This window comes from Filicampus tigris, chromosome 13 (genome assembly GCF_054856515.1).
Source record: "Filicampus tigris isolate MCC_2025a chromosome 13, RoL_Ftig_1.0, whole genome shotgun sequence".
NCBI lineage: Eukaryota > Metazoa > Chordata > Actinopteri > Syngnathiformes > Syngnathidae > Filicampus > Filicampus tigris.
Genome location: NC_141229.1, coordinates 21,282,656 through 21,295,955, shown reverse-complemented (window position 1 = coordinate 21,295,955; position 13,300 = coordinate 21,282,656). Strand labels below are relative to the sequence as shown.

The following is a 13,300-nucleotide window of genomic DNA, read 5'->3' as shown; positions in this document are numbered from 1 at the left end:
TCCATAAAAGTTATGAACAGAATCGGTGACAAAGGGCAGCCTTGGCAGAGTCCAACCCTCACCAGAAACGAATCCGACTTACTGCCGGCAATACGGACCAAACGCAGACATCGGTGGTACAGGCTTATCAGGGGGCTCGGTACCCCGTACTCACGAAGCACCCCTCGCAGAACTCCCCGAGGAACATGGTCGAACGCCTTCTCCAAGTCCACAAAACACATGTAGACTGGTTGGGTGAACTCCCATGCACCCTCAAGGACCCTGCTGAGGGTGTAGAGCTGGTCCACTGTTCCACGGTCGGGACGAAAACCACATTGCTCCTCCTGAATCCGAGATTCGACCTCCCGACAGACCCTCCTCTCCAGCACCCCTGAATAGACCATACCGCAGAGGCTGAGGAGTGTGATCCCTCTGTAATTGGAGCACACCCTCCGGTCCCCCTTCTTAAAAAGGGGGACCACCACCCCGGTCTGCCAATGCAGAGGCACTGTCCCCGATGTCCACGCGAAGTCCCTCAACATCCAGAGCCTTTATGAACTCCGGGCGGATCTCATGTTACTTCAACCCCAGAGAGAGGAGAGCCCACCTCAGAGTCTCCAGGATCCAGGTTAAACATATAAAACATATTTAAAATGTGTATAAAACTCTAAAAGTTTTCTGAACAGGTTTTAATTTGTATAGTGACAATCTTTATCAAAATGTGCAGTGAATGTTAACATAAAAGGTAACATAATGTAAACATAAAAACAGCTCGTAACACAGGTCTAGTACTTTGAAGAGTCTTTAAACCCCTCGTTTTCCACTGTTTTAATGGGAATCATGTCTTCAGCAAGGTAATAAATCACTGCCTCAGTTACTTCTTTACACTGCTTGCTTGTTTTGTTCATATTGAGTGCTCTTGTTAAATGACTGTGTTACCGTGGGTTGCGTTAGCTCGGAGCTAGCGGCTGCCTCTGGCTACCATGTGTCTGATCGCCGTTTGCTTTGGCTGTCGGTGCCGACGTCCAGACCGAGTCTCTGCAAACTTTGCAAATAACTGGTTTAAGCTTTCTCCTCCGAGGAAAAGCCAAACAAAATCGACACTGTGGATGTGGAGTTTCTTTTTCGGGACCAACTCTGCTTTGTGACATTCTGCTATAGATTCCCGCTACACAAACAAACAGGGAGACGGGGTTGTGTCACATACGGTGCACTGTGCGCGCTGTGGTTAGTTGGTCGGGTATACGCATCAGTGACTTTGCACCGCCATAGAGCTAAACTGTTTAGAATGTGCCATGTAGACGATCAAATGATCTTTCGGCTTTATGAGATCGTGAACATGTTAAACCCCTTAACGATCTAATATCGTCATATCGCCCACCCCTAAGTGCTACTGATGTACACGAATTATGTAAATTGAAGATTTTGTTTCCGTGCAACATTTGCATCCGTGATGACTTGTGTTCCCTCTGTGTGACTGCACACCGGCGCCTGCCTCAATATAGGAGCTGCAAAACTGTCAATGGGTCACAAATTCGCAATACTCTCCTTTTTTTTCTGTATTGGATGCCTACTTTAAAGTCCGCCAACTTTCGCAAAAAATATCCTACATTTGTGTGTACGACCAGTTTGGTAGTTCAGATTTCTTTTGTACACCATTTCCAGCATTTGTGCGAATGTACACTTTGTTAGAATCCCAGGCACTCTTGGATAATTAACATGCCATTCTCCAAGCCTGCCCCATTTTGGCTCTGTCCAGGCCAGTATTGGAAGCTGCCTGATTTTAATTTGTGCTCACAGACCACAATGATTATTGTGTCTTACTTTGCTGTGTGAGCTATATGCTGCTGTGTGCGCTCTCGCCTCGGACACACTCAGTAAACATGGGTGCGGCGTGGCGGTGGTTGGGCCCAGCTTAAGTAAGCTGCTGATGGTGATGGCTTGCACCTGGTCCCAGCACCAATTGTCTCTCCACACTTGCACCAAGACAACCGTAGACACACACACACACACACACAGAAAGGAAGGGGCGGGGCTCAAGGTGCAGAATCAGGGAACCTAAAGGCCCTGATACAACAAAACGACGTTCACCAACAGTGACAGACGCTTACCCCCTGTGGCGTCCGGCCGGCTGTCGGCACGTCACGCTGGCAAAGCACACCGCAACAACAGACAGAGAGGCTGACCATTAAAGTACCTTCTGCGCATGCATAAGATGTAATACCTTTCCAAACCATCGGTAGCGGTAGTCACCATTTCTCATGGTTAGAAATCTCAACAAAAAGATGTTGGCCGGGGGCTGATTATAACAACGTAAACAATGCATTCAGCTCTATTCTTCCCTCACGATGAACTCCCACGCGAATTAAACCATCACGTTCTTGACACGGTATTGTGAAATACTTACATTGCCAACCCTCGCTCTTGTACTTGTAAGAAGATTAAGGCAGCGGAGGCGTACTCACTGTTTTCCTGCCTTTGTCACTTCACGTTGGTGCTCCGCGCGCTGATTTGCTAGCTAACAGCCAATCAGAGTGACCAAATGTCACAACTGGCGACGCCGATTCAACAAATGTAAACGCCCCCAAGACGCTTACAGACGGGTTACGACACTGCGACGGTGGCAACTACACTAATCAGACGGCGCTTAAAGACGCAACAACGCTTAACGACCTCCGACGTCGGTTTGGTGTATCAGGGCCTTAACAGAAATATATTGTCAGACAAAGAACAAGCATATTTTGCCTTGATTTCCTTGTTTTTATTACAAGCTTTCATTTTGTGTACTGCTTAACTTGAGTCGGGACACATATGAGATGGAGCCCATCGCAGTTGACTTTGGGCTAAAGGGGATCCAGCCCCGAAGTCTTTACATATAGTCGAATACTTCACACACACAGTCATACTTTTGAGTAATTTCGAGTCTTCAATTAATTAGACAATGATATGCATAGCCTAAATAAGAGACATGTTCTGTGAAAGTGGGATGAAGCCGGAGTATATGCAAGCATGGAGAGAACATACAAACTCCCCACACGAAAGCTGGAGCTCTGATTCAAACCCCAAACCTCAGAACTGAGACGAATGTCAAGCTGGTTCATTTTAGCAAAATTTTAGTTCATGGTGTGTAGGCATAATAAGATGGAAAAGGTGTGGAAAGTAGTGACAACTTTAGTACCAGTGGCCTCAAATCAGGGTGAGTGGCTCCATCAGAATCAACGAACAATAATTCTGTAATCCTGGGAACTGGTAGGGGACTCAAAACTTGAAGAAAGAAACAGAAGACCACCTGAATGTATCGTGATTGATTAATCTATTTACTTATACCCTTTTATAATAAATAATTTTGCTGTTCTTTTCAGGTTCCCATGATCCACTGGGATTTGTCCACTAAGAGGGTTCTGACCATGGAGTTTGCTGAGGGAGGGCAAGTCAACGACAGGGAGTACATGAAGGCGCATGGCATCAATGTCAATGAGGTAACACTAGCAGTGACACCGATCACTGTGAGACTGGGGTCGCTGGAGGAGTTAGTTTGGACTATTATTGTAGAACAGATACCCATATAATGTCACTAATTACTGAGTTAATCTAACATAATGGGCTACAGGGCTGCTGCTACCCCTTTGGGTGCCCTTAACTTGAAAGTCAGATGGTGCCTCCCACCCCGCCCTTATATTACCGTTTGGTTGGGACGGGGTGTTATGGGCAGGGGGTGTTGGGGGGGGGATACGGGTTCAACATCTCACTGGCTACATTTACATGGGCACATTTATTCGGATTAAAAGCCTTAGCAGAATAAAAATGCTTCATGTACACACCTCATTTGAAATATTCTGACCTGCTCACCCCAGTCCGATCAAGATTTTATTCAGAACGAGAGGAATGGTTTATGTCGATTGATAATATGATCGGCGTGCGTGAAAACACATATTTAAATATTTCAGAACAAAACATCTTTACTGCGCATGTCTGTGACGTCAGTATACGCGTTTCCAGACCTGGGCATTTTAGTAAGAATTCGCTGTCTGTTTATTGCCTTCCGCCTATAGCCGGGGTACTCTTCTGCCATCCGATTATCCGCCATTTTGTCCAGCCGGACCAAATAGTAATCGTCTATTTGCCAGTACGACTATCATTTTAAACTGGCTTCCGTTAGCGTTTCCGACTACCAACTTGGGAAAAAAAAAGTATTGTTGCATTATTGTTCTCACAGGCATAGTCTGCTCTCTAGTGGATGCCCATTTCACTGATGAGGAAAAGGTGGATTAGAATTTTGTTTTGTTAACTCACTGTTAACGCTGAGTACAAACCTTATTCGTTTTCATGCGAAGTATGTCCTGTCTGGGACATCTCGTGACTGTAAAAATCTATCCAAACCTGACAGGTCATGTAAAAATCTGACGGATGGACGCATGGGTATAATAGACTGTGTTTTGGGCATGCATTTTTTTTAATAAACAATTGCATCGTTTACTCCAACTGACATAGAAAGCTGTTGTTTTTTTAATAGACTGTGTTTTGGGCATGCATTTTTTTTAATAAACAATTGCATCGTTTACTCCAACTGACATAGAAAGCTGTTGTTTTTTTAATCTTGAAACCCATTTTATTTGATTCCTTGACTCCAAATATTTACATTTTGACACCAAATTTGTCATCGCTCTAAGAGACACAAATGTATGGGCCTATTAAATACAGTCATGGCCATTTTTTAAAAATGTGTGTATTTAGGTATAAAGTGTGATCTCACTTGTGTCTTTGGATAAATTTATTTCTATTAAGTTAATGTACTTTGATTTCTATGGCTTTGGTTTATGGCTCTGGTGTTGGAGGTAGAAACGCTCGGCAGACAGCAGCGCAGTTTGAATGCTTAGCATTTACCTAGCCCAGCTCATCACCGGAGCCCCGCTTTTCTTACTGCTCACAACGACCAATCACGGCTGACCTGTTTTCTGAATCTGAGCCGTGATTGGTCATTGTGAGCAGTTGTGATGCCATTTTCAGTCGACGGAAGACAAAATGGCCGCCCCCAGAGATGGCTAAAAATGAGTGGATTAACACTTATTCCACAAACGCAATATTTATCAGAATGCCCTATTTCAACTGGTGGGCTTACATAGAACATATTCTTGAAAAAAATATGTTTGCGTTGACCTTTTAATGGGAAGTTAATGGGACCCACCATCATTCATTACGATTTGGGTTTGGTTTAGTAATTGAATTGTACAAAAGAAATCTGTATCTGTCTTTAGCAGCTTCCAGGTAATTGAGGAAGAACTACACAAGAATGACTTAAAAGTATTTCAATCAGAAAAAAACATTTATAATTGGAATGGTTGTTGTTCTCTTCAGTGTTTGTGATTGGGTTTTTTAATATGTTGAACTGTATGTCAGTTCTGTTTTACAAAAACCTTTCTTTTGCAATGTTTTTTTCAACAGATTTCAGAAAACCTTGGCAAAATGTACAGTGAAATGATCTTCATGCATGGCGTTGTTCACTGTGACCCCCATCCTGGCAATGTGTTGGTTCGGAAGTGTCAAAAAAGCAAGAAAACGGAGATCATCCTACTCGATCATGGCCTTTATCAGGTTCGAAATCTTCACAAAGCACAAATAACCGTGCTTTTGTTGTCCATTTTTCATGTTCTGACTGAAGCCTTGGAGTAAATCAAGTTATCAACAAGCACACAATTTGGATGCACGCACAAATATGTTGTTGCTGCACACACTTACACACTGACAGAGAGACAGACAGACACATTTATTAGAGCCCCAGCAGACTAAAAGCTTTTTGATAACTCTTGATGTGTTCTTAGCAGAGTGCAGGGTGCTGTGTTAAAATTGGACATAACCTGGGCGAACTCTAAACACACACAACACACAAATGCTTTTAAATTGACAGCATTCATTAACAAGAATTTGCTAAAAAGAAGCAAAACATCAGTGGTTGTTCCTATAGACCAAGAGTGACCATTGTGCGGCTTTGTGGCTCATAGTGTGATTGATTATAACACTTTCAGGCGTAATACTAGCATGTTTGTTTGTTGCCTGCAAGTCACCGCTAGACAGAAAAACACATTTGTGAGAAACTTTGAATTTAAAAATGCAATTATATATTCTGGCACAGCAGTCACTCCAAATTGCCAGAAGCATAATATAGAATGTATGTATATAAACAGTTTTGAAATGTACAAATTAAACACCTCACATGAAATCTACAAAACGTAATTCCGTCCATCCATTATCTTTTATGTATCTATCTCCTCACAAGAGTCGCGGGCGTGCTGGAGCCTATCCCAGCTCTCTTCGGGCAGTAGGCGGGGGACACCCTGAATTGGTTTTGCCAGCCAATCGCAGGGCACACAGAGACAAACAAACATCCGCACTCACAATCACACCTAGGGGCAATTTAGAGCATCCAATCAACTTACCACGCATGTTTTTGGAATGTGGGAGGAAACCGGAGAACCCGGAGAAAACCCACGCAGGCACAGGGAGAACATGCAAACTCCACACAGCGAGTGATCGAACCCACGACCTCTGAACTGTGAGGCGGACGTACTAACCAGTCGATCACCGTGCCACCCCAAAACGTAATTAAGCTTGTTAATTAAGATTCCTCGTGACCATGTCAAAATATCCTTGAGAAAGATATTGAACCCCCGGTTTCTCCTGGCATTTTTAGTCATGAGTGAATGAGCTTTTGCCTTCCATTAATCATAGTTTGACTGTGCGAATGAGGTAACAGATATAAAAAGGGTACAGTATAAGCACCTTGAAGGTAGAGAGGCGCTATACGAATAAAGCCCATTTGCTATTTCCAATGATTGTCACCCAAAACCATGTATTTCAATAACTCATAAAATAGAAGCAGTGATTCAAGGAAATATAAAAATCAAAAGACACACATTTTGGTTGCAATGTACAGTACAATATTGTTTATTTAACAAGCAAGTGCCACTTCCAATATATATATATTTTTACCCAGGTGCTACAGCCAGACTTCAGGATAAACTACTGCCATCTCTGGCAGTCCCTGATTCATCAGGACATGCCTGGGGTGGAGCGTTACAGTCGCAAACTAGGAGCTGGAGACCTATACCCACTGTTTGCTTGTGTACTCACTGCTCGTTCCTGGACTGCCGTCACCTCTGGTATCAGTTCTGTGCCTGTCACACTCTCAGAGGTAGGATTTATATTTTTTTTCCCAAGGACACATTTCCTACAGAAAAGAAGTCTCTAATACTGAAACAACTCAACTCAATTTTATTTAGATTATTATTTAGAACAACCACGACTGAAACAAAGTGTTGTTTGTCAATAAAAACTCGTGAACCGGGACTAGCACTTTGGTTCTCCCGGAATCATTCTGGTTTTAAAATGTCGGTGCCACACTTCGATTCCTAATCCGTCTCTCGGAGGAAGCCGCCCAAAACAAACAAAGTACTGATAGTGTGCGCGCGGCGCGGTGCAATCGACAGACATGAGCGAAGTACAACCAATAGGAAATGTGTGTGCGCCCGAACACATGTTCCACCTGAACATTGCCGCGTCTTATGGCCTGCTGCACAGGGAGTATAGGAGTGGCGCCAGTTTGACGAAGATGAGGACACTGTTCTAGAGGCATCATTATGGGGGGCAGTCGATCAGCGCCTCCGGCTGCCCATTGGGGTGTAGAGGTTTGGCATTAAGCAGCCAAAAGCCAGAGTAGGAGCAGCCAAGCCCACCCGATGTGAGCTCATGATATCTCATCTTAGGAAGAACATGAGATCTTTAAAATGACAGTACCACGCAGCAAAAGAGGAGGAAAAACCAACCATCACACAGCTACGGGGCATGCGGCGTCAGAATCTCATCTCTCTCCGTAGAGCTGAGTACCGCAGGAGAAGGGGCAGAAAGCTCGCAAGCGGTCTGCCTTTATTGCAAATCCATTTCAATTCATTAAGCGATTACTTGGTCAGAAACGGAGTGGGTTCCTCATTTGCGCAGAAGAAGAGATCAACAAACACCTCTGTGACACCTACAGTGACAGCAAGAGGGCGGACAAACTGTCCCCACGCAGGGAGCTCATTTCTCCACCAGAACCCTCAACAACATTGAACTCTTTTTAACCCCAAGACAACTAATACGTCTTTTAAAACAATAGGTCCCACCTCCATCGGTGGTATAAGTACGTCTCTTTGGCGTCATAGTGTGCAGTAGGGGCTGACGCAACCTCTGACTGAAGATCAAGCTAGTCTGCCATGTAAAACAGTAAAAAAATGGACAGCAGGTGGCAGTGATCAGCCAGATTCATGTCTCAGAGAAGTCCAACAGTATACACTAGTATAATTGTACACTATACACAATGGAGGCAGTCCGGTTGCGAAGTGGCTGTGCACAGAGAAGTCAGAAAGATAAGGGAGATGGTACTGATGACCCTCGATGATTGCTTTTTAGGAGATAAAAAGCCACCTTGTCTAAAGATGATGACGGCAATCGAGTGGCTCTGGCGGAGAGAATGATGCATCGTTCCATAACATGTAACAAGCAGCCATCCCCTTCATAGCTGATCCCCGATCATCCTCCATGAGTCAGTTATATGCACATCAATGTGACCTGCTCCACTATAAAGTTGCCACTAATACTAATATTATATGTACAGATCATGCATCTTGTAGATGTGGGCATATAAATGCTTTTATGTCGTCGCTCGCTAGGTAAGCGAATTTGAGTGTGTGTGTGGGCTGGGGTAATCTGTGTGTGTGCGGGTGTGTATTTGTGCGGGATAGAGACTTCACTCTGCAGAAATAAAACGTATAACATGTGCACACCCAGTCACACACTCAACTTAATCACTCCTGTATGTTGTTCAGTTCAATAGTTTTACCCATCCATCTATTCTGAATCGCTTATCCTCATGATGTGCAAATCATTTATTTTGCAATCAGTCACGCAAAGGAGAACCGAGGCGTCCTTTGAATTTTGTGGTTGGACCTCGCCAATGCCTACGGATCCATTGCACATACCTTTATGCTGGTGACAAAAACCTTGATGGGATACCTTGTCCCTGAGATCCATCGTCTTATTGAGGACTATTATCGCAATTTCAGATTAAGAGTTATAGTGTGGGAGCATTACATCTGCATGGCATCGGCTGGAAAAAGGCATCATCATTGGTTGTACCATATCAGTGGTGCTGTTTGCTCTGGCAATGAACATGCTTGTGGTATGTCAAGGCCCTCTGTCCCTGCATCGAGCTTTCAGGGTCCTTGGTATCAGAGATGTACAGGGAAGGAAGGCCACATCAGTGAGGCCGATGAGAAGGCTTCCAAGTGGTTGTCGATCAAGAGAAGGGATCCATGGTGTAGCACGCTGCTTGGTCACAAGTCGGGGTCTGATCAACCCGGCTGGGTGTCTGAAGATCAAAGACCCGAAACACCTTATGACCCTGGGTTCACCGCTGAGAATATGACCCAGCTGCATCATTCTTGTGGATGGTGTTTCTTCCAACTCACACCATTGTGTGTTCATCAGGCTACAATTATTCATTATATTTCCACTGTTGTGATCTCAACAGAATTTGTTTTACCCTGCCTTCTTTTGAAAGAGGTTAAAAAGGTTTTTCATTCCTTGCTGAGATTTATTTTTGGTGGACAAGACTCCTTTACTTAGAAATTGCTGCAATGAAGCATTTGTGCAGCCAATGCCTTTAGCCTTATATATATATATATATATATATATATATATGTATTTATTTATTTATTTATTTATTTATTCGGTACCAAAAACTGATTTAAAAAAAAAAAGTGTCTTTTGAAAAGATGACAAGTAAATGGTACATTTTTTAGAAAAAAATAAAAGCGAACCTTTCGGGTGATATTCTAGGAAATTACTCCAGAATAAAAAATACACTAACAATAAAGATCTCTTAATTTAGTAAATTATTAAGACACTGAAATCTTTAAACACTCAGCAGCAAAAGCCTATAACACACCTAAGTATTCAAGTTAAAGACAAGTTGTCATTACAGTACATGTATACACTTTTTGTGATTAAAAAAAATACAATAACAGTTAATTATTGCTCACTATATTAAAATTCTTTTTACAATGAAAATTTTTTTCAAAGCCTTTATGAAATTGTATACACTTTTTAGGCATTGAAATCTTTGAATGTTCAACAGCATATTGTAACGAATTGGATTATCTGTGTTGTGGTCGGATTTGTGTGTTGCTGAGTTGTGATGTTTCCGAGGTTCATGAATGCAGTGTGGGGCAGCGGAGAAAAACTGCGCGAGCAGTTGTACTTGGATTGCTAAAAACGTGATAATTAAACTACGTCTGACGGCGTGTTCCTGGAAGAAGCTACAATATGATAAATCTCGCTACTTAAGTTTGAAGTTTTGGGCTAAAAAGACTGCTTGCTTCCTCGTCTAAGAAACATTCACAGTCGGATGATGCTGTGTATGTTAGACGTGCACGCCGCAACATAGCTGCCGATTTCATGTAGCAATGTCGGCACACAACTTTGGGACTCCTCCACGTACTTTTCCCCATCTGCGATTTTAACAGGAAAGCCAGAATGTTCCCAAACAGTAGACCGCAGTGTACGCGAGGACCTTCGAGCTCTGGCTCTTTTCTGGCTATCTCTTTTATGCCGCCACTCTCGTCTCCCGCACGCAACAGTCAGCATCCGTGTGTAAGCTTGCGCTAATAAGTGGACCGAACCGAACGCAAGTGGTCCGAACAGAACATGCCATACCGAAACGTATTAATACACTCGAGTGTACGTTACACCCCTAATATATATATATATATATATATATATATATATATATATATATATATGTATATATATATATATATATATATATATATATATATATATATATATATATATTTGAAGTCAAGGATAATAGTTTGTTCAACTATTCTTCAAGTTATTTTAAAAATGGGTTTGGAAACAAGAAAATGCTTACAGTATTGCAATGTTATTATTTACCACAATTTGAAATTTTAGCACAGATTTGATCAAAAATCATGGAATTTGTTTGAACATAATTGGTACTGCCACACCTGCAACTGCCACGTGTAATTATATAATAAGATAGCAACACGGCGCACAGTGGCATAATTGAAAGAACGAACTTCACTATTTGCATCGACCATTCTGAGTATATTATCTCAGTATCATGAATTTGACGCAGTGACGCAGGTTAGGTTTACATTTTGTAGCAAATTTTGTAGCAGATTTTGTCCCAATGCGCTTTGCTTACACTTCATTGTTGATGCTTAGGACAACATGATGCAATCTTTGAGTAGCACTCAGAGTTATACCTTACAACAGAAAATTTTAAGTCACATTCTTTCCGATGAAATGCACATGTCGCCTTTTCCTTGATTTATCAGTACAAACGTATGCCATACATGGTAGCGTTTTCACCGCAGAGAAAGAAAATAACGGCAACACATCACAGGAATCAATGCATTCAAGTTAGGGGAGCTTAGCGAGTGGCAACGTAAGATGGCCTCCGGTGGCTTCATTTCTCCTGACGCCGAATAAGCTGCATCGTTAGTCCATTCATGTATAAGTCCTTGGCCACACCACAATTTTATATTAGCATCCAACTTTTTATGTACTACTGTATCTATTAATTAATTATGACTACGTTTACATGCAGTAAATATTCGGGTTAAGGTCAACATTCCGATTTCAGAGTCATTTGGAAAACCTGTTTACATGGCTTGATCGGAGAGAGTTACCCCTCACATTTAAATAACCCGATTGAAACAGAGACGCAATTTACGTCATCGCCGCTTGTTACTTGCTTCCGTCAATAGTGAATCAATAAGAATGTCCCTGGGTGGACAAACAAAAGAGGACGAGACCAAAGAAAGAAAGAGGCGAGCGGTGCTGTAGCGATATGGCTGGTAGAAGTACTGTACTGTGTATTTCCTCTGTTAAGAGCGATAAAGGTTCGAGCTCGTTCCACAGCTTACTGTGAGTGGTGTAATTAACACTAACATTAAGCCATGAGAAATTGCCATCAAACAGAACAGCTTTAAGATTCGAAATATAAAGCAGCATATTTTGTACCAATAAATAACAGACTTTCAACTTTAAACCAACTGTTAATCTTGCTGAAGGCGTGCATATTCTAGGCTTTTGTGTGAGGAAAGAAGTAATCTACATGCTCTGGTGTTATTTTACTGCGCGGCGGAAATTTTATATAAAGCGTCACTGTCTGCAACGGGGCTGCGAAAGCCCCTTCCTTCCACAACCGATTTGGGCGCAAATCTGATGCAATGTACTCTGCAATGGATTTGGTAATTTTTCTTACTCTTTCGGAATTTGGTGGGAGAGTTGCGAGAGCACCTGACAGAGTAATTAAGTCGGCTGTTATCATCTCCGACGGGTCGCAGCGCTCAACTCTGGGTGGTAACGTGTCATCTTTGTTGGGTTCCCGAAATATTATCAACGTCTCACACTTAATAAAGACATTAAATGTCTCCAAACCGATGCTTTTAACGAGGATTGCGCCGCTCGTGTGAGGTTTTGATGTCCCGCCATCTTTTCACGTAAGACTGGGCACAGATGTCTGACGTACAAACGCACGTACGCACGTAGTCTTTTAAAAAAAAAAAAATGTTATGCTTTAAACATCGATTATTAATAACTCTGAATTGATGCAGAACCGTTTTAATAAAACGAACGACGCATTAAAAAAAAAACCGATTATCGTTCCCACCCCTAGTAAGAACACACAGATCTCTTCGTCGACGCCATCCGCTCATTCGTCACTCGCACATCCCTCCCAGTCCAGCGAGTTGCGTGATGCATTCAGGAACCTCGGAAACAACACAACTTAGCAAAACACAAACGTTACCTCAATCCAGACAATCGTTACAGTATGTTATTTGTCTCAAAAACGTGCATAATGTCTTAGTAAGTCAAACTTTTTAACTTCTTTCTTCACACCTTGTGCAATTTTGGTGATCAGCATTCGCCTTCTTCAGAGACGTTTGACAACCCTTGACGACGTGTCAGCAGGCAGCCGGCGTGATCGGAAAGCCCATCCATCCATCCATCCATCCATTAACTATACCGCTTATCCCCACAAGGATCGCAGTCGTGCTGGAGCCTATCCCAGCTGTCTTTGGGCAGTAGGCGGGGGACACCCTGAATTGGTTGCCAGCCAATCGCAGGGCACACAGAGACAAACATCCGCACTCATAATCACACCTAGGGGCAATTAAGAGAGTTCAATTAACTTACCATGCATGGTTTTGGAATGTGGGATGAAACCGGAGTAGCCGAAGAAAACCCACCCAGGCAC

General features: G+C 42.7%; 1 protein-coding gene across 5 annotated transcripts in view; it reads left to right on the top strand.

Moving 5' to 3' along the window:
• adck1 (aarF domain containing kinase 1) overlaps positions 1 to 13,300 on the top strand; it is a 76,081-nt gene that overhangs the window by 43,372 nt on the left and 19,409 nt on the right. For all 5 annotated transcript variants that reach the window (XM_086050274.1, XM_086050277.1, XM_086050278.1 and 2 more), the window contains 3 exons: positions 3,342 to 3,458; positions 5,422 to 5,571; positions 6,971 to 7,168. In XM_086050274.1, coding sequence (XP_085906400.1) covers positions 3,342 to 3,458; positions 5,422 to 5,571; positions 6,971 to 7,168 — 465 coding nt within the window. The remainder of the gene's footprint in view (positions 1 to 3,341; positions 3,459 to 5,421; positions 5,572 to 6,970; positions 7,169 to 13,300) is intronic.